The following is a 24,868-nucleotide window of genomic DNA, read 5'->3' as shown; positions in this document are numbered from 1 at the left end:
CAGGCAATACTAAACTATTTTCTATGTGGGAAGTTTAGTGTTTATGAATATAGAATACCTATTTATGTAAAGTAAGATGCAAATTGCTCTTCTAGGTCAAAAGAGCTGAATTTAAAAAAAAAAAATACAGTTTTGACATATTACCAACTATAATTGTCCAATGGAAGGCAAGGGCTTTTTTAAATTCAATATTTATTCAAATTTATTCAATACTGAATTTTTTATTCAGTATTATTACACAGAATTACAGACTGTTGTGACTTTTATTCAATTTGGTATCCTATTTAGAATAAGAGCAGTGAGAATTATGCTTTACAAACATTGCATTATTCATCATTGTGATATGGCTTTACTTGATCGTATATAGAGAAAAAAATAACATTGGAATTAAGGCAATAACCACATGTGCAAACCAAGCACAATACCCTGACACAGTCTTTAGTAAAAAGCTCTTTTGGTTAGGTGAGGATTGATGTTGCTGCATGCAGGTCAGTCATTGCTTTGAAGGATAAGCTCTGAATAGCTTCCACTCATTTAAAAAAAATCTCTCCTACTGGCCCACAATGGCCAGAAGAAGCCTTCGGTAATCTCCACTCGTATCACTTGCAATCCTTGTGCTCAGGGTCTTCTGATACATCTGACTGAACATCTGTTTTATTTGTACAAGATCAATCTGCATGCAAGACATGATATTTTTGATATTAGAAAACAGCTGTTAAAGAAAACTGATATTAGAATTATTCTTTAATAGTGAAAAGATCCTAATTATAACCAAAGCAGAGGGGAAAAAACACCAGATGACCGGCATTTTATAGCTAGCATTCATACCAGTATTAGCGTCACCCGGTGAATGTCTGATTCACTGTTCTGTAAAGATATTGAATAAGGGTGATACTAGTTTCATCTACTATTCCAAATATATTAGTCATTTAAAAACCATTTGATAGAATGGCTATTATCAAAAACACAGAAAATAACAAGTGTTGGCAAGGATGTGGAGAAGTTGGAACTCTTGTACATTGCTGGTAGGAATGTAAACTGGTGCTGCCACGGGAAAATGGTATGGTAATTCCTCAAAAAAATAAAATAAAAACAGAATTACCATATAATACAGCCATTCCACTTCTGGGTATACACAAAAGTGAAAGGAGAGACTCAAAATTTGTACACCCATGTTCACAGCAACATTAATCATAACAGCCAAAAAGTGGAAGCAACCCAAGTGTCCATTGACGGATGAATGAATAAACAAAAAGTTGTGTATGCATACGATGGAACATTATTCAGCCTTAGAAAAGAAGGAAATCCTGACACATGCTACAATGTGGATGAACCTTGAAGATGTTAAAAAGGACAAATACTGTATGATTCCACTTATATGAAGTATCTAGAGTAGTCAAATACATAGGACAGAAAGCAGAATGGTGGCTGCCAGGAGTTGGGGAGCAAGGAGAATGGTGAATTATTGTTTAATGAGTTTTCAGTTTTGTAAGGTGAAAAAGTTCTGGTGGTGATAGTTGCACAACAATGTGAATGTACTTAATGTCACTGAACTGTACACTTAAAAATGATTAAAATGGGAATCTTGTGTTACGTATATTTTATTATAATTAAAGAAAAAGGGATCCTGCTTAGAAAATTTAAGTCTAAAAACAAATACACAAGAAGGTTTTTCTAAATACTGTATTATGGTTCTCTTTTAAAAAATGATTTACCTTCTTTCATATAATTTCATAGCATATGCTTTCTTTTGATTAAAAAGAAGTCCACTAAATAAACAAAGTCAAAGAAAGGAATACATCTGAGGCTATATTTAGGTAAAAAGATAAATATAAAAATTTTTACAGTTATTTCATAATTAAGTGTATGCTAAATTTTAAGATTTTTTATGTCCAATGGGATTAATCTGCATAGGTCTTTCATACAGTTCTTTTTTTTTCCCCCCTGCACCTCGTGGCTTTCAGGATCTCAGTTCCCCGACCAGAGATTGAACCCAGGCCATGGCAGTGAAAGCGCCAAATCCTAACCACTAGACCACTAGGGAACTCCCTCATACAGTGTGGGGAATACAGTCAATAACTACGTAATATCTTTGTAAGGTGACATGTCATAACTAGACTTATCATGGGGATCCTTTTGAAATGTATAGAAATATCGAATCACTATGTTGTATAACAGAAATAAGCATAGTATTATAGGCCAATTATACTTCAAAAATGAACAAACTCATACAAAAAGAGATCGGATTTGTGGTTACCAGAGGTGAGGGGTTGGAGAGGGAAGATTGGAGAAAGACAGTCAAAAGGTACAAACTTGCAGTTATAAGTAAGTACTAGGTATGTAATGTACAACGAGATAAATATAATTAACACTGCTTTACATTATACATGAAAGTTGTTGAGAGTACATCCTAAAAGTTCTCTTCACAAGGGAAAACATCTTCCTTTAACCTTGTATCTATATGAGATGATGGATGTTCACTAAACTTACTGTGAAAATATTCATGATGTATATAAGTCAAATCACTATGCTGCATACCTTAAACTTATACAGTGCCGATTATAAACTTATACAGTGTCAATTATATCTCAATAAAACTAGAAGAAAAAAATGTTTTTAATATTGCTAAGAAAAAAGGATCAACATTCAAAATCAAGTAAGATCAGACAAACAGAGAAAGCCTCACCTCACTTCGAGTGACCACAATCCTGACCAGGGTGGAGTCATCTGTGCCGGCACCTTTCATAGAATAGTGCAGCCTCTCAGCGAAGAAGGCAGGGCGGTTCAGGGCACACTGCACTGCAAGTGAGAGACGCTTCAGACGTGAAATGACTTGACAAAGGTGTGCACACACCATCTATCACTTCTAGCTGCTTTTGATCATTTTCTATGTAATCATCTCAGAAATCTGAGGTGAGTTGAAGATATTCTCCCCTTGATTTTTCTCAGCCTCCATCTTTCTTTCCAGCAGCATCAGACAGGCTACCTTCAATTCTACAAGATCCCCTCTGGCCAATAAATCCCATTTTCTCTCCATCGATGCAGTCATTAGCTTCTTAACATTTTCCCCCTTAAAGTGAGAAAATCTGTAGCAACTGTGCCCTGGTAATATCTTACTTAAAAGGAATAATGACTAAAATCTGAATTCTAGATGTCAAATATATCATTTGACTGACAGAAGGATGTAAGATACACTCCAATATAAAAAAAGAAATCACAGATTTGAGCAAAGATTTGAGAATGATAATAAGAAATCTGACATGTTTTCTCTTAGTAAAATTAAATTAGCAAAGTCTCTTCCTGCAGATGGTAGAGATGTACTAACTATACATCATTACGTTAGCTACAATTACTATAGTAGTATTTGTAAGATATTCAATTGCTAATATCAATGTGTTACTAATAGTCTCTTTAGTTTTATATTCTCCATGATAATGAAATTTCCATTTCATTAAACATCTGAATGTCAGGACACCAAAAACTGGGTTTTTAATTTCCAAATGGAAAAGGGTCTCATTGGGCTAAGTACTTCAAAGGTGTTTTGGAGAGCTCAAAATGACGCTTTGTGTGGTGGCACTCTGTAGTTCCTTAGGGCTTTCCTATTCACCTTAATGGAAATGCTACAATCTATCATATATTTTTGTATAGTCCTCAAGAAGGGCATAGAGAATAAAGACCAAATAATTTCAAAACAATCCTATTTGATCACACCACCAACCATTCATAGAGAATTGCATATAAAAACAGAGGGTTAGCTTGGTCTCTGCCTAAGCAGATTCCAGGGAGGCTATATTAATAATCACCACTTAATGGGAACAACTATTCAAGCCTCACTCATCTACAAAGAAAACAAAGCAAAACACTAAAGTATCTTACAGATGGTCTTCAAACCACTTTCAACACTTCCAGAAAACTCACGGCCGACACTGCTTAACAAATCTCGATTAGCCATCTGTAAACAAAAAGTATAGTGGTTAAAATATTTTCACACCTTAAAATGGAAGCCAAATCTTCAAAAGAAAAGCTCATACCCTGGAATAGGCCTCCATGGTAGCTTTCAGCTGAGGAAAGCTTCTTGTGGCAAGAATCATGTTAAAGCAAGATTCATCTGTCCCTAATTTCCCCTCACCAGCCTGATAGAGACGCTGAGCATCTTCCTGAGCCAGCTGGTGGTTAACATTCTGGTTCTCATCGCGATTTCCCTGCAAAAGAGGAAGGCAGGAATTAGAAGAAGGTGATACAAGTTCTATTAAAAAAAAAATTTTTTTTTCTGGGACTTCCTGGTGGTCTGGTGGTTAAGACTCCGCACTTCCACTGCAGGGGACAGGTCCCCATGACAGGGACACAGGTTCGATCCCTGCTCAGGGAACAAAGATCCTGCATGCCATGTGACAAAAAAGTAAAATAAAATTGTAAAAGAAAAAAAAAAGTTTTTCCAATCTAGTCATTTCTGGATTTAAAGGGACAATTTACTAAAAATTAATGCATAAAGTTTGTCACACTTATCTTTCATTTCCAAAGAAACTATACTAGTGTAACTAGTACTTTATTACACTGCCAACTTTGGATTTTATATGACCATGGTTTAATGATGTTATATTAAAATGAGAGGTTTTCAGGGCTTTGAGAGCTAAATTAAATCAGAAAAGGTTTCCATGAAAAATCACACACACATTTTATTTTTGAAAGTGTGGAAAATTTTATTAACATTCACTTTAAAAAGCTTTCTCTTGGTACACCAAGAGAAAGGGGTTCTTTAAAAAGTTACTCTTCAGGGTTTGGTCCTTGGTTTAGAAGTTTTGGGGTTTTTGTTTTTGTTTTTATTCAATAAACATTTATTAACAGGTATTAAGAGACTAGGCATGATAGAAACCACAAGGACTGGAAGTGACTATGGCCACTCCATTCCTCCCATTAAGGAGATAAAAGATGCCTCCACGGTGGGATTAGGGTTATAACTGAGGTCTCTGGGAATTAAGTGCGGGCTCAGAGCAGGGAATGACAAATGGCCCAGGAGAGTCCAAGAATGCTTCTCTGAGGAGATAGCTTGAAGGGTGGTAATTGGGCCAGGAGAAACAGAATGGTGTGTGTTGAGACTGCAAAGTATGACACCTCCAGAGGCTGTGGCCACACACACAGACTCGTGATCTAGCAAGTCCTGAACACTAACAATGCAGCCACTTCTATCCTCTGGGAGAAAGCCTTCTGCCACCAAAGGAATTTCATTTTTCACTTCTCTTGTGATAGGGTCTAGTTCTATCGGTTCATGTTCTGAGCCAATAAGCACCGTCCCCTGTTCAGTTCGGAGAGAGAAGCACTGAGGTTTCCTGGAGGCTGGATATCCCTGAACTCCAGGGTCTGAAGTAACTTTAGATTTCTCATGATGAAGCGACTACTGAGCCACGCTGAGGACCTCCTCTAATAGGAGATATAAACTACCACTCAAATAAATTATGAGTCTGCTTACCTGGGATTTAAGATCAATATGCATTATACTGAGTTCCACTTTGTATTTATCCATATAACTATAAGGTATGGAGCACTTGCTTTGTACCAGGCTGTATTAGTCAGGGTTCTCCAGAGGAACAGAAACAACAGGATGTGCTAAGTGGTGGGGACACAAGAAAGACAGGGCCCTTCCCCTCAAGGAATTTAAGTCAAAGGAGGGAGTATATAATATGGAGGTTTCATGAACGTCCTTTCCTTCATCCAAGTGTAATCTTAATATACAAGTATTTATTATGAATGTATACATGAAAATGACATGTGAGCCTTTTAGAAGAAGTTATAAATAACTCAAGTACTGCTAGCCTGTACCAATTTATAGACCAAACTCTTCACTGGGAAGAAGAGAGGGAGGGCCTGGGCCTGAACAAGAGTAAAGCTTAGATGGGTAGTTGGTTTCTCTCAAAAATATCAATAGAAACACAAACCCAAACAAAGGAAAGGCTGCCCTCTAGAGTCTCAGTGTCTGTCTGAGCAGCAAAATGGAGAGGTGTTCCTTGAAGGTGAGAAATTGTCTCCTGAAGAGCACTGGGCACAAGGAATGTGTAGAAGCATATTCTAAATGGGCTACTGAATACAGCACAGGCAAAGGAGCTCAGGAACAACTCCCCAGATGATTGCCTTTGGATTCAAGTACACAATACAGTCCCATTTTCCTAGGAAGCCACTCCCTGGAATAGGGACCTTTACTTTGAAAGATGGCTGGGCCTTGAACCCTGCATAAAGAAATATTCAGCACCTCATTAAAGTCTTAATAATCATTTTTTAGCATTAACTCTCTGGTCCTGATTTTCTTTTCATGATAACCTACTCCCCTGCTCTGTTACTCTGTTGTGGGTAAATTCAATGTCCTCCCATCCATTTGCTTTCTTTTCTCATTTCCATACCCATGCACTTTGGCACACTGTCTTTTCTGCAACTACCTCCCTTTGCTGTGAAGAGCCTCTCCTCTACTTCTAGAATCTTCAAGACTGTCCAACCTGTGCACTAGCAGGATAGCCAACAACTCCTGATACTGAATCAGTGTGCTAGTATTTTGCCTCATCTCTTTCAAGTATACCCTGATTATCTCATTCTAAGTGTATCTGTAGTATCATTCCAAATACCCTATTTGGAGAATTTTCTGCCACTTTTCCAGCACATTTGGGGAATCAGAACAAGGAGGGTACTAAGCACAGTACCCACAGTACTAAGTACTGTGAACGCTGAAACATTTTCTGCATTTCTGGCTCTCCTCACAGTCCTCACTCTTGTAGCACTTGCATGGCGGACCTACATACCTTCAGTTGATGGTCCGACTTAACTGGCAGTACAATGCTAAGCTCAAAAGTACAGATTCATCGCCATTCTAAGACACAGAGCCTCAAGGTGATTTCTGATTTCATACAACCTTAAAGAGGTTAATTTCTGATTCCTTACAAAGGACACATCTGCAGAAATAAATTTCAGTAGTGACTACAAAGAAACCTGTACAGTGGATTCTGCATTGTCCCTCTTAAAGATGTTAAGATTCCAAGGGGGCTAAATATTAAAAGGAATAAAGAATGGCCACTGGCAATAGGCAGTAAAAAATGTTCCCTCCACCAACACCCAAACGTTCATGCTATACTCACCTGGCACATGGATACAAGTAAACGTTCAAAATGCCCTGATGTATCTGACCTAATGTCCTTTTCAAGGTCTCGTCCAAATTCTGATTGATAACATCTGACAATTTCTCTGATTTCCTGATTTGTTCTTGTGCATAAAATTTCAATCAATACACGTTCCTGAGTTCCTACTCCCTATGTGAAGTGAAGAAAGGGAGAATTATACAACAAATCATGAAATTTCTGAAAGTAGTTAAATCTTACTGTTCCATCAAATATTTCTTTGGCCTCCAGACCTGAAAAGCTCTATATATTCAGATGATATAAAATAATGTACTGATTTAGCTGTCACTATAAATTCAGAACTGCCAAAGTTTATGGGGCTTTACATTTGAAATACGATACAATACTCAAAGTAAATGCCATATAGTACCTTCATTGCATTCTGTAAACTCCAGGCATCATAATACGTAGGTGGCATGAACAGGGCAAGGATCAGTTCTTCCATATTTCCACTTAACTCTGACTTAAGATCTTTGATTAAATCCTGTTAAATTACAAATACAAACTAAGTATATGTGCTCTCCAAATTTTGTTTTGCTTAAATTTTTTAAGGACAATATGAAAAAATGGAATTGAATTGCTATATGAAAGCCTCAATTGCTGTTCTGAATATTATATACTAAGGAATAAATATTTATTTTAAGTTTATTATACTCAAGCAGATATATTTTACTCATTCTATCAATAAACAATAATAAATTTATTATAGTTCCACCACTACACTAGGTACAAAATAAGAGGTATAGGAAACAAAGAATAATTCAAATTAACAAAATGATAAACAGATATTTACTTAGTATAAGAAACTGTTCTTACTCTATGAGGAAATAGAAATTGTCATCATCGTGTTCTTATTTGAAAAGATAAACATTTTAAAAAAGTTAATATAAAGCAGCCTGTACTCCAGCACCAGATGAGTAAATAGCACAGAAATAAGCTGAAATAGGAAAAGTTAAAGTGGGCTAGAGAGCTCAGAGAAAACGTTTAGTCCAGACCTTGAAGAATATGTAAAAATTAGCAGGCAAAGAGAAAGAAGAAAGGTATTTCAGGCAAGGAGGAAGAACACAAACAAGGAACAGAAAAGTGGTTCCCAGCCTTGGCTATATGCATTAAAATCATCTGCAGAATTTTTCTAAAAAACAAAAACACAAACAACACTTATGTCAAGAATGAATACCCAGAGATTCTGCGTGTGTTTTTAAGTTTGAAAAGAGATTATGATACTCAGCTGAGATTGAGAATCAACAGTATAGAGGCAAGAATGAGCAAAGCTTGTTCAATGGAACAACAAGACAACCAATTTTGTTAGAAGGTAATGTTTTCAGAGATTAGTAAAACAAAGTTGTAACTATATGCTTGGATTATTACCTTGAATACCAAGCTAAAGAGTGTGGATTTGATTCTGCACGTTGGGAGGAGTTGCTGGAAACCTTTACGTAAGAAAATGGCATTGATATAGCAACAAGGGGCAGTATCAACAGGCAGTACGGACTATGACGACAGAGGCTATAAATGAAATTTAGGCTACTGGAATATTTAGGTAAGAAGTAATAAAGGCTTGGACTTGAGTGGTGGAAAGAAAAAAAGGAGACAGAAGACACATTTTTAAAGAGCTCTTCTACAGATTAGATCAACAAGACATAGTCAATAACCAGTTGCTAGGACAAAGCAGAGCCTGGCATACAGTAGGCACTGAAACAATATTCACTGATTAACTGACAAAGAAGGGTGTGGAATCAAAGAAGACTCCAAGGCAGGCTAGAGGAATAGTATTTTTATTAATAAGAAGTCAAGAGAAAAGGTGGCTGTGGGTAAGGAAAATAGGCTGGGAATTTAGTTTTAATTCAAAAGTGCTGTATGAGAAAATTCAGGACAACAAAGCACAGACTACATGTGAACTAAAGAAATTCATAATGTGGAAAATACTTTTGTAAGAAAAGTGAGTCTGATGTTGAACCCTAAGAGAAACTAGAGTTTGTGTCACTTCATCAGCCTTAAGACTAAGGAAGTGGATTTTGGGTTGGGCAGGGAGGGTAGAAAAGATGAGGTGGGACCAGCTAGTGGAAGTCTACTTCCATTCTGAGAAAAGTAAACTGGATTCAGAGGATATCGGAAAATTTTTAGGACTCCTATCTAAATGGCAAACCAATGCTACCCAGTCTTGCCCTTTATATTTAAGAAACGATGACACCTTTCAGCCACAGAATCTTGCTGGATTTAGTCACTGATCATCCACTCAACAAATATTTAAGTGGCTATCTGTTAGTGTTCCTGTACTTGGTACTATAAATACAAAGATGAATATGACATGGTTTGCCTGATGGAAGCTCACAGTTTTGGGGAGCGGGCAGTGAGATTAGTTACAGCAGAGGTTTTACAAAGTGCTATGGGACCACAGTGGAAGAAGCAGCCAAATTATGCCCAGAGCAATGAGAGAAACTTCACAAAGTAGCTTAATCAAGACAAATCCTGGAGAAATTGTTTGCCATGCAGGAAAAAAGGAAAAGGTGTTCCAGGACAAGAGAACAACATATACCAAACACAGAAGTATGTGTGCAGGGAATGGCAAGAAGTTCTATAAAGTCATAATACAAGATATGTTTAGAGGGAGGGAGAGGAGTGAAAGATGATACCAGGGACCAAAAATAAGCAAGGGCTACCTAAGAAGTCCTTGAATCCAACTGTAAGGAGCAGATCGAGAACCAAGCTACTGATCAGGATTGTGGTCATAATCTACTTTTTACTGAACATGTGTCACCTACCAGTCATAGTAAATAGGTATGACTGTGAGATCAAGGACTACTCTAGAATTGGAAAGCCTTCTAAGAGAAATAAATATTGATGGGACTTCCCTGGAGGCGCATTGGTTAAGAATCCGCCTGCCAATGCAGAGGACACAGGTTCAAGCCCTGGTCCGGGAGGATCCCACATGCCGTGGAGCAACCAACCCCGTGCACCACAACTACCAAGCCTGTGCTCTAGAGCCCGCGAGCCACAACTACTAAAGCCCGCGCACCTAAAGCCCATGCTCTGCAACACGAGAAGTCACCACAATGAGAAGCCCACGTGCCGCAATGAAGACCCAGCACAGCCACAGATAAATAAATAAATTTATTTAATAAAAAAGAAAGAAAGAAATATTGAATACACCTCTCCTGGGGTCTCTGAAATCTAGTTGTCTCTTCTTTGTACTCACCAGTACGAATAAAAAGATAGTATCCAACCTGACAGAATGCAGGGCGTAAGGCCACTGTTCATGCTCACTCCTGAAAAGAAAACAAAACATACCTTGCCATACATGGTCTTAAAAGCTGCTTTAATTTTTTGCCTTTGATCATTGGAACGATTGGCCACAACGTCTACAATTGCCTGTTCGTCTGTACCTGAAAGAACCATACATGTCTAAGTAAGGATGAGGTCTGTGTGGGGTGCTCCTTGATGACATCTTTTAGATGCTTACAAGGTGTCTGGTGCCAGATTAAATTGACGGATGTGCACACAGGCTCACATATAAACTTGGTTTATGATATAAAGCTTATTTTTACTCTACACTCAATCATTTGAATTTGATTGTAAATAAGACAAAAATGTTTTCCTCACCAAAACCCTTCATTGCTTTACGAAGAATTTCTGCATCTCTCATGGCATCAAAGTTGGCAGCAGGTTGGATTGTTCCTTGAGTTCCCTGAGTCATCGAAGCAGGCTGAGAACAAGAGGCATAAAATCCAAATCAGTTATTGTGGTAATCATTTCACAATACATACATATACCAAATCAACATGTTGTATACCTAAAACTAATACAGTGTTATATTTCAATTGGGTCTCAAAAAACTGGAAGAAAAATAATATGAAAAAATGTTCAACGTCTTTAATAAAAAAAATACTAACTTAAAAAAAAAAAAGCCAACTCCGGTTTCTCTGCTTACAGGAAGACAACTTAAGACTTCTCCGATTATGGGACTTCCCTGGTGGCGAAGTGGATAAGACTCCACACTCCCAATGCAGGGGGCCCGGGTCTGATCCCTCATCAGGGAACTAGATCCCACATGCATGCCACAACTAAGAGTTTGCATGCCACAACTAAGGAGCCCACCTGCCGCAACTAAGGAGCCCATGTGCTACAACTAAGGAGCCAGTGAGCTGAAACTAAGAAGCCTGTCTTCCGCAACTAAGACCTGGTGTGACAAAATAAATAAATAAATATTGGGGGAAAAAAAAAGACTTCTCTGATCATCACTCTTAAGCAAGGAAGCCAGTACTTAGGTTTTAGGATAAGGATATTTATTTTCATGGCTCATTCTGGAACAGACAGAGACTATCCTTCTCCCACCGAAAGATAGCCAGACACCAAACTTTCAGGAAACAAGACAGTCAAGCTTGTGAAGACAGTCACAATCTTTCCATGCCTTGGTTTCCTTCTTGGTAGAACAGGACGGCAAAAAAGAGATTGATCCCTAGGTAGTGTGAGTGGCAGTGTTTTATTTAAAGAATATAATAATGGCTTTAGTGAGGTAGAGCCAGACTTGCCCAATGAGATTTCAAACAAGCAATATACTTTTGGTAATAGCTCTTCATTTCCTGTATGGGCCCTGATTATTAGACATAAAATAAAACATTTTATAATAAGAAAAGCATGAAAATGAAATTGATGACTACAGACTCTGGGAGTTACAATATTCTTCATCGATTTTATAAGGAAATAAACCAGAAAGCAAAACAAGGACTATATGTTTTTAAATACAAATCTATAAAGAAATTTAAAAATCACCATATGACAAAGACCACAGTACTGTTTCAGGCAAGAATCATCAATGGATGCTAAAATCAGTGGGTAAAAGTATAATGAGAACTAAGATATTTGCATACTTTGTAACATTACAGCAGAAAACCTAGCAGACATCATCTGAAGCAAATGATCAAAACCAATTATCACCAGGAATGGGGTAAATCAACAACTAGTGCCTCCTGATATGATTCACTAGGGACACGACATCATTTCTGTGGTATTCCTGCCAAAATGGCATAACCTAGATTTAATCAGGGGGACTTATCAGACAAACACAAATTAAGGAATATTTTACAAAATAACTGGTAGTATTCTTCCAATGTATCAAGGTGATTAACAACAAAGACTGAAGAATTATTTCATATTAAAGGAAACTTAAGAGACATGACAACAAATGCAATGTTTCATCCTGGATTTGATCCTGAACCAGAAGGACATTACTGGGACAACTGATGAAGTCTAAAGGTTGGGTAATAGTATTATAAAACTGTTATTTCCTGTACTGTGTTTATGTAAGAATCTGAGTAAACTGTATGTATACAGGAATTCTGTATACAATTTTTACAACTTTTTTATAAGTCTGAAATTATTACAAAATTAAGTTTAAAAAATTTTAAATACAAAGCTATGAAACAATTCATTAGTTTTCTTAAAATATTCGAATCAGGGTTTAAGAGAGATGGGATACAGCAAGATGATATCCCTTCACATTTTTTTAAAAATTTATTTATTTTTGGCTGTGTTGGGTCTTCGTTGCTGCACACGGGCTTTCTCTAGTTGCGGCGAGCAGGGGCTACTCTTCGTTGCGGTGCACAGGCTTCTCACTGCGGTGACTTCTATTGTTAATGGAGCATGGGCTCTAGATGCGTGGGCTTCAGCAGTTGTGGCACGCGGGCTCAGTAGTAGTGGCTCACGGGCTCTAGAGCGCAGGCTCAGTAGTTGCGGCGCACAGGCTTGGTTGCTCTGTGGCATGTGGGATCCTCCCGGACCAGGGCTCAAACCCGTGTTCCCTGCATTGGCAGGTGGATTCTTAACCACTGCACCACCAGGGAAGTCCCCCCATCACATTTTTTAAAATCTAATTTTAATAATATATTTTATTTAACCAAGTATCTCTAAAATATCATTTAAAGATGCAATCAACATCATTTCAAAACATAAAATGATTCAGTTGCTTTCTAGGCAACTGAAATGGTATTTCAAGTTATACCCATTGAATACAGTAACAGCAATATGCCAACCAATATGCCCCTTTGTAGGGGCAAAGTGATTGGGGAGAAGGAGACCAGACCCTTCGACAAACATTTTTATGGTCGGTAATTCCTTCCACTCATCTCTACTCTCACGCCAACACTTTCTTCTACCAATAAGCCCTAACAATCATCCTTCAGTAGTTTCTAAGCCAGGAATGTAAGCAGAGAACTAACAAGAAATATTTGTATATTGGTTTTAAGGAAAAACTAAAATTATTCTACTTGTAGCAAATATTCAAGCAGAAAAAATTTTTCAACATATTGCCTTTACATGAGGCTTAATGTATCAAGCACTGATGAAAGTTTTCTTTGATGTAACCACTGTCACTAAAATCCTAAGCAGGGCAGAAGCCTCTGTTTATAATACACTGAACTAGACAGTAAGAGAAACTAACCCTCATCATGCACTATTTGACGACTATCATTTTCTGTCATCCTCTTGTTTCTAAAAACGAACAACCACCAAAAGACTAATTCCATTTTTCATCTGGAGGGAAAAATGGTTTTGTTTTATTCTTTGTTGAAAGTCTAAGTTTGAAGTGAATCTTCATCAAGAATACTATCATTCTGCAGGCATTATACTGAAATCAGGGTCTATATTCTTGAGGTCAAAACTCTAACTACAGAGGATTTCTCAGCACAGCAAAGCCCATACTATCTGCCACCAAAAGTGCCACCCTTTGCCTTCCATTTCATTCCAATCTTCCTGCTGAAAAACTGCCGTAGAATTAGAATTGGGTCAACCAGGAGAGGTCACCTGGCCCCAAGACAAAAACTATCTTTACATCTTCCTACACACACATACACACACACACACACACACACACACCAACTTCTATCAGGGGATTTTCAGTGACAGGGAGCTCACTCCTCACAAGGTAGTCTATTTCACTTCCATCTATTCCACTTTCCATCTCCCAAAATCTACTGCTCTGTAACTTCCTGGTTTCAATTTAGGGTCGTAATTGTTATGCAAGATAAGCTGCACGTGTATGTATGTTTTACTTTTAGTGTTTTTATGTTTAAAAATCTTTTATATTCAGTCATAAAATGATGTCTTTAAAAGCAAATGCATGCTTAAACTAAACTAAAATAAAAATTCTCATAACAAATGATTAGAATAACTACAGATTTATAATATGATTAATAATCAACAATTTTTTTAAAAAAGGATTGAAAGCAATTTACTATGGGCTTTGGAGGAATATCATTTACTGTATCAGCAAAGTAGCACTGTATAACAGAGACCACTGGTCTGAGAGGCAGAAGAGCTAGGATCTAGTCTCAGCTTTGACTTTCACTAGCTGTGTGGCCTCTCTGGAGCTCAAAAATTCCTCAAATCTGGAAAGGAAGCCAGAAAATGGCTAAGTTGTTTTTCTTCCAATTCTGTAACCCCTTACCAATCCCAGCCTAAAAAAAGCTTTAAAATGCTAGATCTTTATGAGTAGACAATATGAAATGAGAAAATCAAGATAAGGTAAACATAAAACTGCTTATGTTCCTAGTAACTTGCATAGGATATAAAAGAATTAACAAGTCAATTAAAGAATAAAACTTAATATTAAAATAAGGAGCTATATTGAGATAGGGCAAAGATTTGATATACGGGAGACCTTCTGAGACTCCTGAAAAATCAATTTAACAGACATTAATTGACTACTGTATTTAAAGCCCTGCCAAGCACTACCAGGACATAAAGATAAAAACAGATACAATGAGCCCTCAAGGAAGTGGTGAGAGACAAATACAGGAGAAATTAGAAACAAATGAAGGCATATACAGGAGATCTAGTGATTAGTGAACATTAAAAAACCTTACTCACTTCACTGCTATAATCCAGAGAAACAGGAGAGAAAACAGGATAGGAAGGTAAGGATTCTGTATTGATCTGAAAGAAGAGTGGAAAGTTATAAAGGTAAAAAAGGAAAACAAAACCATACTTCATAAAACACTGCCAGAAATATCAACCACCCAGTCACCTGAGTTCATAGTTATATTGCCAGCAAGGGAGGAGGAAAAAGAACTAAAATCAACACCAAGAGTCCAAGTGAATCACTATGAAAAAGAGTATGGGTGTCATCACCTGTGAGAAGGGACCTATGTTTGTCTTATTAAAGTCATCAGGACAGTACTTACAAGCAGGTGGACCAAAGAGCATGGAGTCTAACAGAAGCAAAGATTAAAGTCTTAAGTGAACTGTTTTAGACCATCTCCTCTGCTTCATGGAAACCTCTAATGTTAGCAAAGGAGTAGTGCCCTTCTTTAGCATTATCCAGTTACCCAGACTAAATTTAAAAGGTAGGAAAAAAAAAAATACCTGACTAGGGTAAGGAGATTGTCCTCCAGGGTACTGAGAAGGCATCGGTCCCCCAGGAAAACCACCTACATATTAAGAAAAAATACAGCAATCAGGTCTTAACTGATTTAATTTTTCAAAACAGCACTGATTTATTATGAATACGGAAACATATGAGAATATTCACACTATTTATTCACTAGGATAATTTTTAAGTTTTATAATTTACTGAATCAAAAACCAACTTTGGTCACAAGGACCTTTTAAAATATTCCATGTCCTAATTTCTTTAAAATAATTTAACATAATTTCTTTATAAACAATACTCTAAAAAAAGAACAAAACACTTGAACCAGATTAAATTCTGATTCCATCTGGAAAGGATGACAGGACATAGTTCTGGGGGTTGTTTCCTTTGTGCTATACTAATGAGCAGAGAAGTTCCTGAAGGTTTTGCTTTTTGGCTTCAGGACAGATAATTTTTTTTTGATTGAAAAAATAGGTCCTTATTACCATCTTGCTGATTAAACTTTTTCATCAAATTAATACACTTCATGAAACCATATACTACCTAAGAAGTATTTAGTATAAACGTTTACTAAAGACGATCCCAAACATAAACTACTAAGTTCCTTCAACAGCAACTGCAAGATTCAAAATATCAAGCTACTGTTTTTCTCTGGACAGTTAGTACATACCAGGTAGTGGGACCTGGGATGGGCCCCCGCCATAAGACTGTGAGGGTGCCTGTGGATAGCCAGAAAAGCCTGCTCCACTTGGTGGGGCTCCAAACCCTTGGCCTGGAGGAAGAACAAGAGAAAAAAAGAAACAAACTACAGTGACAGTTCTCATGATTGAAGTGAAAACTTTAGAAACAGTAGAAGAAAATATACTATTAATGCTATAGCAGTAGTCCCTTTTGGTCTAAATCCAATTTCTCAACAAATCCTTCCCCATTAAAAAATAAATTAAAAAAAAAGGTTACTTCATTCATCTGCCTTAATAACTTATAATACAAAAGTGCTAAGATTTTTGTTTGTTTGGTTGGTTGGCTTGGTTTTTTACATACTGTGGACAAAGCTGTCCTAAGGTCACAATCATGCCAAATGAAATATCTTAATCATTTCTTAAGATTACAAATTATCAACCAAACCATTATATATTGGTCCTTTATTACCATGAGATTTATTCTAATTCCTTTCACAACAGAATTTTGGAGACTGCTCCCAGCTTTCATGCCTCCTGAGAACCTTTATCCTTCTATCTTGCCAGCTAGGTCCTTACTGTCTAAGGTAGAAAGTAGGCTAAGAGCAACTCTGACCTCGTACAAAACAAGAAGGAACCGAGAGGATTAAAGAGAGAAGAAAAAAATGCTATACTAATTCCACAACCCAGGACTCACCTCCAGGATAGGATGGAGCTCCCCCTGGCTGTGGGGCACTGGGATAGCCTCCAGGGGCAGGGTAGCCTCCAGCTCCTGGGTAGCCTCCAGCTCCTGGGTAGCCTCCAGCTCCTGGGTAGCCACTACTTGGTGTTGGTGGGTAGGCACCTCCTCCCACTGGAGGAAAGCCACTAGGATAAGAATACTGACCAGGAGGAGGAAAAGATGACTCCTGACCCGCAGGCTGAAAAACCAGAAAAATTTTCAAATGAATGTGATCACCAAGAAATAGAACCTAGCTAAGGAAACAAAGATAACTGTTAAGGTCTAGCTTATTCTTTTACATATTAAAAAGCCCATTAGAAGTCCTGGTATCTCATACTAGTTTATCAGTATACTAGTTTTTCAGGACACTTGTTTGTCAGAATTCAGTTATATATAAATCTACCTGTGTTAGGCAAGAAGGGTCTGTTTCTCTATTTGGGAGTAAGAACCAGGCTCTTTCCAAACCTCAAGCCTTCAGGAACAACTAGCAAAGCTCATTAGTTCCTTCATTTTCCTAGCACCTGGAAATAATAGGAAGATTTGCCTCTCTACCCTAAAGAGAAGAATTCATGGCTTTCTTGCAACACATCTGGACCTGTGCATTAACAGGTGGCGGGGGGGAAAGGTGACCTGAGTCATACACTGGGTGTGACATTTTGGACCTCAGTTCAGATCACACAATGTCTAAGTGTGGAGAGACTGTTACATGTTCACTAAACTTTTTCCAAGGCCACAAAACTATACTACATTTCCCAGGACCCCGTTACAGTTAAATAGGACCATATGACTGAATACTGGTAAACGAATGTGGACAGAAGTAACATACACGACTTCCAGCCTGGTCCCCTTAACTTTCTGCCCAATCCTCTAAGCTCTCTCTTCCCCTCTCTTTTCCTTCATCTGCCAGCTGGAAGCAGAAGATCCAGTGGAGGACTCCAAGGCACTAGAGGATGGTAGAGCCAATATACCAAGGCAACAGAGGATGGAAGGAGCCTGGGAACCCGCAAGACAACATGGAACAAAGCCTCCTAGCTCCCCACCACACCCTTCCCCTGGCCACCCCCACCACTGACTTCTAGGAGACTGAAGTAAACAAGTAATAAGTTTTTATTGCTTTAAGTCATTGGGATGTTAGGGTTGTCTGTTTTAACAATTAGCTGATATTGACTGAAATGGTGGTCAGAGTCCAGTTTAGTACATAGGGACCTGGGAACATATTCATAATTCTCATCTCTTCAATAAATTCAGGAGAGCTATATATTCACTTTACATAAGAATATACAGATTATCATTAATCTGTATAGGCCCCTCTTTCTATTCTCCCAGAGTTAGAAAGAAGCCCTGCATACTTATGAGCATAAAATTGAAACACAATTCTTACTTATGCCTCAGCTATGAGGTTAGTCCTCAGAACAGTATAGACATTAACAAGGCAGAACTTGGTAGCACATTTATAACGTGCACGCCAAATACTAAAAGTCTCAGAAGTACTAATCCAGGGACCTCTAATCCACTGCAATTTGTTACCTATGAGTCAAGCTCCTCTTAAGTTTTTTTTTTTTAAAGATGTTGGGGGTAGGAGTTTATTAATTAATTAATTTATTTTTGCTGTGTTGGGTCTTCGTTTCCGTGCGAGGGCTTTCTCTTAAGCCCCCTCTTAAGTTATTTTAAATCTTCTAACACAAAGATTAAAAACCAGTAACTCAGGACTTCCCTGGTGGCACAGTGGTTAAGAATCCGCCTGCCAATGCAGGGGACACGGGTTCGATCCCTGGTCCGGGGAGATCCCACAAGCCGCTGAGCAACTAAGCCCGTGCGCCACAACTACTGAAGTTGGCGTGCCTAGAGCCCGCGCTCCGCAGCAAAAGAAGCCACCATAATGAGAAGCCCATGCACCACAACAAAGAGTAGCCCCTGATCTCTGCAACTAGAGAAAGCCCACGCACAGCAATGAAGACCCAACACAGCCAAAAATAAATAAATACTTAAAAAAAACAACAACAAAAAACCCCGGTGACTCATAGGATCGATTTAGCTTACCTACATGTTGTACTGAATCATACAGCATTTAACATTTTAAAATATTCATTTCTCAATTTAAAAAATTGGGCAATTTCACATAAAATCCAGATTGTTGGCTTTACTTGAAGATATGGAATTATCCAGCAACACTGGGTCAGACTCCCTGCATGGACACATGTGGCTTAACCTGACTAACTGCTGCCTTTCCACAGGTGAGCCAACTCCCTGTAGTTCCCCACAACACCTGCCTTCACTCATGAACTCTACTCAGTACTTCTGGCCATTTGAATTTATGACCCCTGCTCTAGCATGTTTGTAAGATCTGTCATGGGCTGGCTAGTTCTATATAAGATCTGTGCCAAGGACATGAGCTATTTTAGTATCATAAGTGGCAATACTTACAGGATATCCAGGGAAAGCTGGGTAGCCTGTGGGGGGATAGCCCGGGTACGACATTCTGTAACAACAATAAAAAATGTCTTCTGTAATTTCCTATAAGGATTAAGGCCTTTGAAGATATATTTTGTCATAGGGTTTAATCAAAACACACCTTCTTTCAAAAGAGTCTAGCAGGCAGACTGATTCAGTAGTTCTGAGATGGGGCCCAAGATTCTGTATTCCTAACTAAGCTTCCAGGTGATGCTATTGCTGCTGGTCTGTGAATGATATTTTGATACCAGAATATTTTGGCATTTCTGAATCTACCACCTAATTTGCCAAATTTTTCAATATGTGTTTTGGCTCGTCTCCCCAGTACAGCTATAAATGATTTGTATTTCTTTTTTATTAAGACCCCAAACAATGACATATACACACTACTATATATAAAACAGATAACTAATGAGGAGCTACTTTATAACACAGGAAACTCTACTCAATACTCTGTAATGGCCTGTATGAGAAAAGAATCTTAAAAAGCATCAATATATGTATATGTATAACTGATTCACTTTGCCATACACCTGAAATTAACACAACATTGTAAATCAACTATACTCCAATAAAAATATTTTTTAATAAAGGACCCCAAACAAATCCAGTTCAACACTTACAAAAGCCCACTATTTAATAAGCACTGTCCTAGGTGCTGATACAGAGATGCGGGGGGCGGCGGGGGGAGGAAAATGAGAAAATAAATTTAAGTTATTATAGTGCTCCTTATGACATAAGCACAGTATAGAAGCTAAAAACTTGCTAAATTGAGAATGAATGGGCATATATTTAGTCGAAGTTGAAAGAAAATAAGAAAACTGATCCAGTCAGTTTTAAAACGGTCATTTGGAATCCAAAGACCTGGATGCAAAGGACGTTAAATCATTTTTTGCTGTCTTCTTCCCCAAGCCCAGTTGATAAAAAAAAGGAGTAAAGGAGAAACAATATCATCCAAGAACAGTCAGATGGACCAAGGGTAAAAGAGGTCAGGGTCAAAATAAAGTGAAAAAGTCTGAAAATAATTTATGGGAGAAATTAATAATTATTTTATTATTATTATTATTTTTTTTTTTTTTCGGTACGCGGGTCTCTCACTGTTGTGGCCTCTCCCGTTGCAGAGCACAGGCTCTGGACGCACAGACTCAGCGGCCATGGCTCACGGGCCCAGCCACTCCGCGGCATGTGGGATCCTCCCGGACCGGGGCACGAACCCGTGTCTCCTGCATTGGGAGGCGGACTCTCAACCACTGTGCCACCAGGGAAGCCCAATAATAATTTTAAAGGCAACAAGTTTTATAGCACCAAAGACTACAAAAACAATTTAAATTTCTAAATCTCAGGAACTGTTCCAGTGACAAAGTCCTATTTCTACGGCCTTTAGCTACTACATTAAATCTTACCTTTAAAGGCACTAGAGGAATTACGTCAACAAGAGTTTCTGAACAGAATGAAGATAAAGATTATCCGTACATGAGAAAACTTAAAGCAACTTTAAGAAAATGAATCTGGGTACATTTTGAAGTATAATTATATAAAGGACTAGAATGCAATTCTATTTCCAGGATGTACCTCATAAAAATACTTACACAAGTGCAAAATTATATACGTACAAAGCTATTCATTACACACTATTTGTAACAGAAAAAGGTTGGGAATTCCTGGGCAGTTCAGTGGAGAGGACTCAGTGCTTTCACTGCCATGGGCTGGGTTCAATCCCTGGTCAGGGAACTAAGATTCCGCAGGCCAAGTGGCATGGCCAAAAAAAAAAAAAAAAAAAGACGGTTAAAAACAATCTAAAAGTCCATTAATAAGGAACAGGTAAAACAGATTATGGATAGCCATACAATGAAGTGTCAGGCAACTATTAAAAATGAGCAGCTCTCTTTTTACTCATATGTGAAACCACTCTAAGTCATATTAAGTGGGAAAAAAGCAAGATGAAAAACTACATAGATAATTTGCAACCAAATATGTAAAAATTACATTTATTTGCTTGTATATAGAGAGAATATCCCTGAAAGTATACTCAAGAAAGTAGGAAACAGTACTCCACTGCTGCCTCTGGAGAGGAGAGCTGGGGCATAACAAGGAGACTTTTCAATGTACTAAAAAAAAGGGCTAAGTGTCCTTTTGGAATTATGCATGTATCATCTATTCAAAACGCAGATTGAAAAAGGTTTTGTAAAAAGCTGAAACAAACCCGAGTTGGTGACTCAACAAACTACTCAACTTTGCCCAAGGAATAATCAGACTATACCAGTGAACCAGAACTTGTATTTCCTTTTCAACATCCTCCGTCAGCAACTACTTTCAAAAGACTAGAAAAGCATTCTTGGTTTTCCAAACCATCTCCACCCAGTGAGTCAACTACTAAAAGGGGTGGGTCTCACTATTCAAGTCTCAGAGATGGCATGAAGCCCAGGAACACAGGAGGCAGCTGTTGCAAATTTATGAAACAAATACAAAATAGAAAGGGTGTATGAAGATGGCCAACAGCAGATACCACAATTTTCCAAAACCTGCCTCTTGATTGGGAAAGACCATTTAAATCTGTCAGCAAGGGCCCTCCAATAAAGAATTGGAGGCACGACTAGGCTCTGCATGGACAGGGTAGGCAGTCACCACCAGTGAGGACTGAAAGGAGGCATCACTTTGCAGTGGTCAAAATTCTCTTCTACCTCCCTATCTAGTACTTGAACTCCTTCCCTGCCTGATAGGTAACTCATTACACTCATTATCTAATTAGGACAGATTATCAGATCAGCTCCCCACCAGCTGGCAGAAATTAGAGAGTTTAAAGGCAGTTGGACGACTTCTTTTCATTTCTGTCACTTTATGGTGGACATCAGCCATCTCCTTCTGTAGAATTGTTCACACAGGTTGGGCTCAAATCAGCACACGTTTGCTGCTGCTAAGGTACTAGGAATCAAATCTGGAATGCCACTTCCCTGAATAGCTCCCAAGAATTATAAACCTGAACCACTGTACAGTTTTAGGCTTCCGCATTCTGTCCTAGGTTCACTAAGCAAGTACAAACGTCCCAAGTTTCCCTAAATTTGCTGTGTCACCAGGAAGTCTAGTCACCAGCCGGACTTAGCTTTCGGTGCTGCTCACCGGTTTTCCTACTCAGCCCTCCTTGGGGTCGCTTCAGCAGGGCCATCCTCTGGCCTCAACCCCTCCACCTGTGGTCCACCTGCCTGCGCGGGAGGCCCCTCGGGCAGTGAGCTCCCTCGGACCTCCGGACAGCCAAGGGGCACAGATGACCGGCGAACAGGACTTCCCGTTACCCGAACGCCTCGCCGATCCCGCCCTAATGCGCCCCCGCCCGAACGCCCCCACCAGGCAGCCCGGGTCCCAAAACGCGCACACCGAGTCGCCGGCCACTCCCGGGGCCCACAGGCTCCTCCAGCGCCCCCCGGCTCGTGGACACACGCGGGGCCCCGCCCTCTCCCGGCTGGCAGGCCTCAGAGCAGGCCGGGGCGAGGCGACCGAGGGGGACGAGGGGTGGCAAGGGTAGGGTACGCCGTTCCTCACCTGACCCGGTGGAGCAGCGTCTCGTCCCAAACTGATCTCGGGCAAGATGGAGCCGGGGGCGGGCCCGGGAAGGGCGGGGCGCCGAGGGCCGCCGCCCGAGGCCGTTAGGATCGCAGGGGGCGGCGCCGACAGGGCTAGTCCAGGCGGCTGTCGATGCCGCTGCTCCGGCTTTCCCTTCCGCCCCGCCTCGCCGCTCCACCTGCGAGAAGACGCTCTCTTCGGATGCACCAGCCAGTTTTATCACAGTTCCTTCTGGGCTCTCTCAAGCCATTTGGGAAGTTGAAGCCGTCCTGAGGAATCCCGAAGCCCCTTCAGTGGTGGGCGGCAAAGAAGGGCTCGAAACTGGGAGGCCAGGGGCAGCCTCTCCGCCTGATGTGCCGTCCTCCCTATCTTCTGAGGACAAAGACGGTGTCTTTTATTAGTCCCTTGTGAATTGAATTAATATTTATGAGGCTCCTAGATAGTGGGAACAGGAGATGCACTAATCAAAACCACTCCAGAAGGGAGTTGTTAGGTGATTCCAGGCTCCCCTCACACTAGAGCCCTACCATTAAACATTTGAGGCCAATTTCAAGGGCCCAGACCAGTATCTTAAACTCATTAAGAAAGTTTATATTCCAGAGCAAAGAACCAGTTAGCTACCTTTTACAGTGGTTCTCAAACTGTGGTCCCCAGACTGGCAGCCACGACATTACCTGGTAACTTGTTAGAAATGCAACTCATTGGGCTCCACCTTAGACCTAATGAATTAAATTCTAGAGATGAAGCCCAGCAATCTGTTTTAACAAGCCCTCCACGTGGTTCTATGCACACTAAAGTTTGAGAACTATTAACCTATTACTCCGCATGCTTTTCTACCCAAAAGCTTCCTCATGGGGGTGGGACAGGGTGGATTAAATTTTTAAGTGGCAAAAGCAAGATATACATGGCCCTAAAACAGGGGTGAAGTGGAAGGTACTTGAGAAAGGTCACTGCCAAATTTAAACAAAACTGCACAACACTCTGGATACCCAGCATTAATTCCCCAGCTCTCACCAATCTGTCTGGAAAATATTGGGCCTTTCTGTCCAATCTGCCTGGAGACCTCTGGAATTTAAGCATTCCCTAAGAAGCCTGTCCTTACTCCTTTGCTCTACATTACTACCTCGGTGATCTCATCCCCATCCTTCCCTCTGCCTTAATTATCAGCTTGAGAGGTTATTTTCCAAACCTCCTATTTCCCGCCCACTTTCCTGAGCTATAGGCCCAAATATCCGATAGTCTATTCAGGTAGATACCACTAGATTTCCCACTTCATCCTTTCAATTTGTCCTTCTTTCTTGACATACAAGGCCCCCCAGGGCCAGAGACCCTTTCCTCATGCTGCCTCTGCCTAGAAAGCACTGCCCGCCTTTTAACAATTATGAATCTATTAAGACTCAATTCAAAGATCACCCATCTCCTTCCTGCCTCAAGAAGCTTTTCCTGACCTTCTTTTCTTTACCTTCCCTTGGGTGGACTCCCTTTTTTGCACACAAGAAAACCTTTTATAGATGTCTGCTGTGACACATTTAACAGTAGTCATGGGCTTCCCTGGTGGCGCAGTGGTTATGAATCCGCCTGTCAATGCAGGGGACACGGGTTCGATCCCTGGTCCGGGAAGATCCCACATGCCACGTAACAACTAAGCCCGTGTGCCACAACTACTGAACCTGCACTCTAGAGCCTGCAAGTCACAACTACTGAGCCCACAAGCCTAGAGCCCGTGCTCCGCAACAAGAGAAGCCACGGCAATGAGAAATCTGCGCACTGCAACAGAGTAGCCCCCACTCACTGCAACCAGAGAAAGCCTGCGCGCAGCAACAAAGACCCAACGCAGCCAAAATAAAAAAAAAAAAAAACAGTAGTCATAGCACATGAGTATTTAACTTGCCTGTATTCAACCACATGAACTTAGGATAAACAAAACACCTCTGAAGGT

At 39.6% G+C, this 24,868-nt stretch overlaps 1 protein-coding gene across 3 annotated transcripts; it reads right to left on the bottom strand.

The window, feature by feature from the left end:
- Window positions 1–336: 336 nt before the first annotated feature.
- On the bottom strand, window positions 337–23,022 carry ANXA7 (annexin A7). Of its 3 annotated transcripts, none has more exons than XM_065893783.1 (13): window positions 22,909–23,022; window positions 19,345–19,399; window positions 16,897–17,119; window positions 16,193–16,294; window positions 15,516–15,580; window positions 10,758–10,860; window positions 10,446–10,540; window positions 7,528–7,641; window positions 7,119–7,289; window positions 4,032–4,202; window positions 3,877–3,952; window positions 2,687–2,799; window positions 337–673 (listed from the first exon to the last, which is right to left on the bottom strand). In XM_065893783.1, exons 2-13 carry the CDS (start codon window positions 19,396–19,398, stop codon window positions 551–553), a joined length of 1,410 nt encoding a protein of 469 aa, XP_065749855.1. In that variant the 5' UTR covers window position 19,399; window positions 22,909–23,022; the 3' UTR covers window positions 337–550. The 3 variants fall into 3 exon arrangements, with proteins under 3 accessions (XP_065749855.1, XP_065749853.1, XP_065749854.1); XM_065893781.1 differs by lacking the exon at window positions 22,909–23,022 and adding an exon at window positions 15,021–15,086 and having other exon boundaries at window positions 16,193–16,327; window positions 19,345–19,398; XM_065893782.1 differs by lacking the exon at window positions 22,909–23,022 and having other exon boundaries at window positions 16,193–16,327; window positions 19,345–19,398.
- Window positions 23,023–24,868: the final 1,846 nt, after the last annotated feature.

Source organism: Phocoena phocoena, chromosome 16 (genome assembly GCF_963924675.1).
Source record: "Phocoena phocoena chromosome 16, mPhoPho1.1, whole genome shotgun sequence".
In the NCBI taxonomy this organism is placed as follows: Eukaryota; Metazoa; Chordata; class Mammalia; order Artiodactyla; family Phocoenidae; genus Phocoena; species Phocoena phocoena.
The sequence above is the reverse complement of the archived record's forward strand: the minus strand, read 5'-3'. Positions and strand labels throughout refer to the sequence as shown.

Excerpts from the sequence above, each read along its gene's own strand:
- ANXA7 (XM_065893781.1), bottom strand. The coding sequence starts at position 19,398 with ATGTCGTACCCGGGCTATCCCCCCACAGGCTACCCAGCTTTCCCTGGA. Across the intron at positions 16,328-16,896 it reads AGCTCCATCCTATCCTGGAG|TTTGTTTCTTTTTTTCTCTT; the intron begins GTGAGTCCTGGG and ends CTGTCACTGTAG. Across the intron at positions 7,290-7,527 it reads GTTTACAGAATGCAATGAAG|GGAGTAGGAACTCAGGAACG; the intron begins GTACTATATGGC and ends CACTTCACATAG.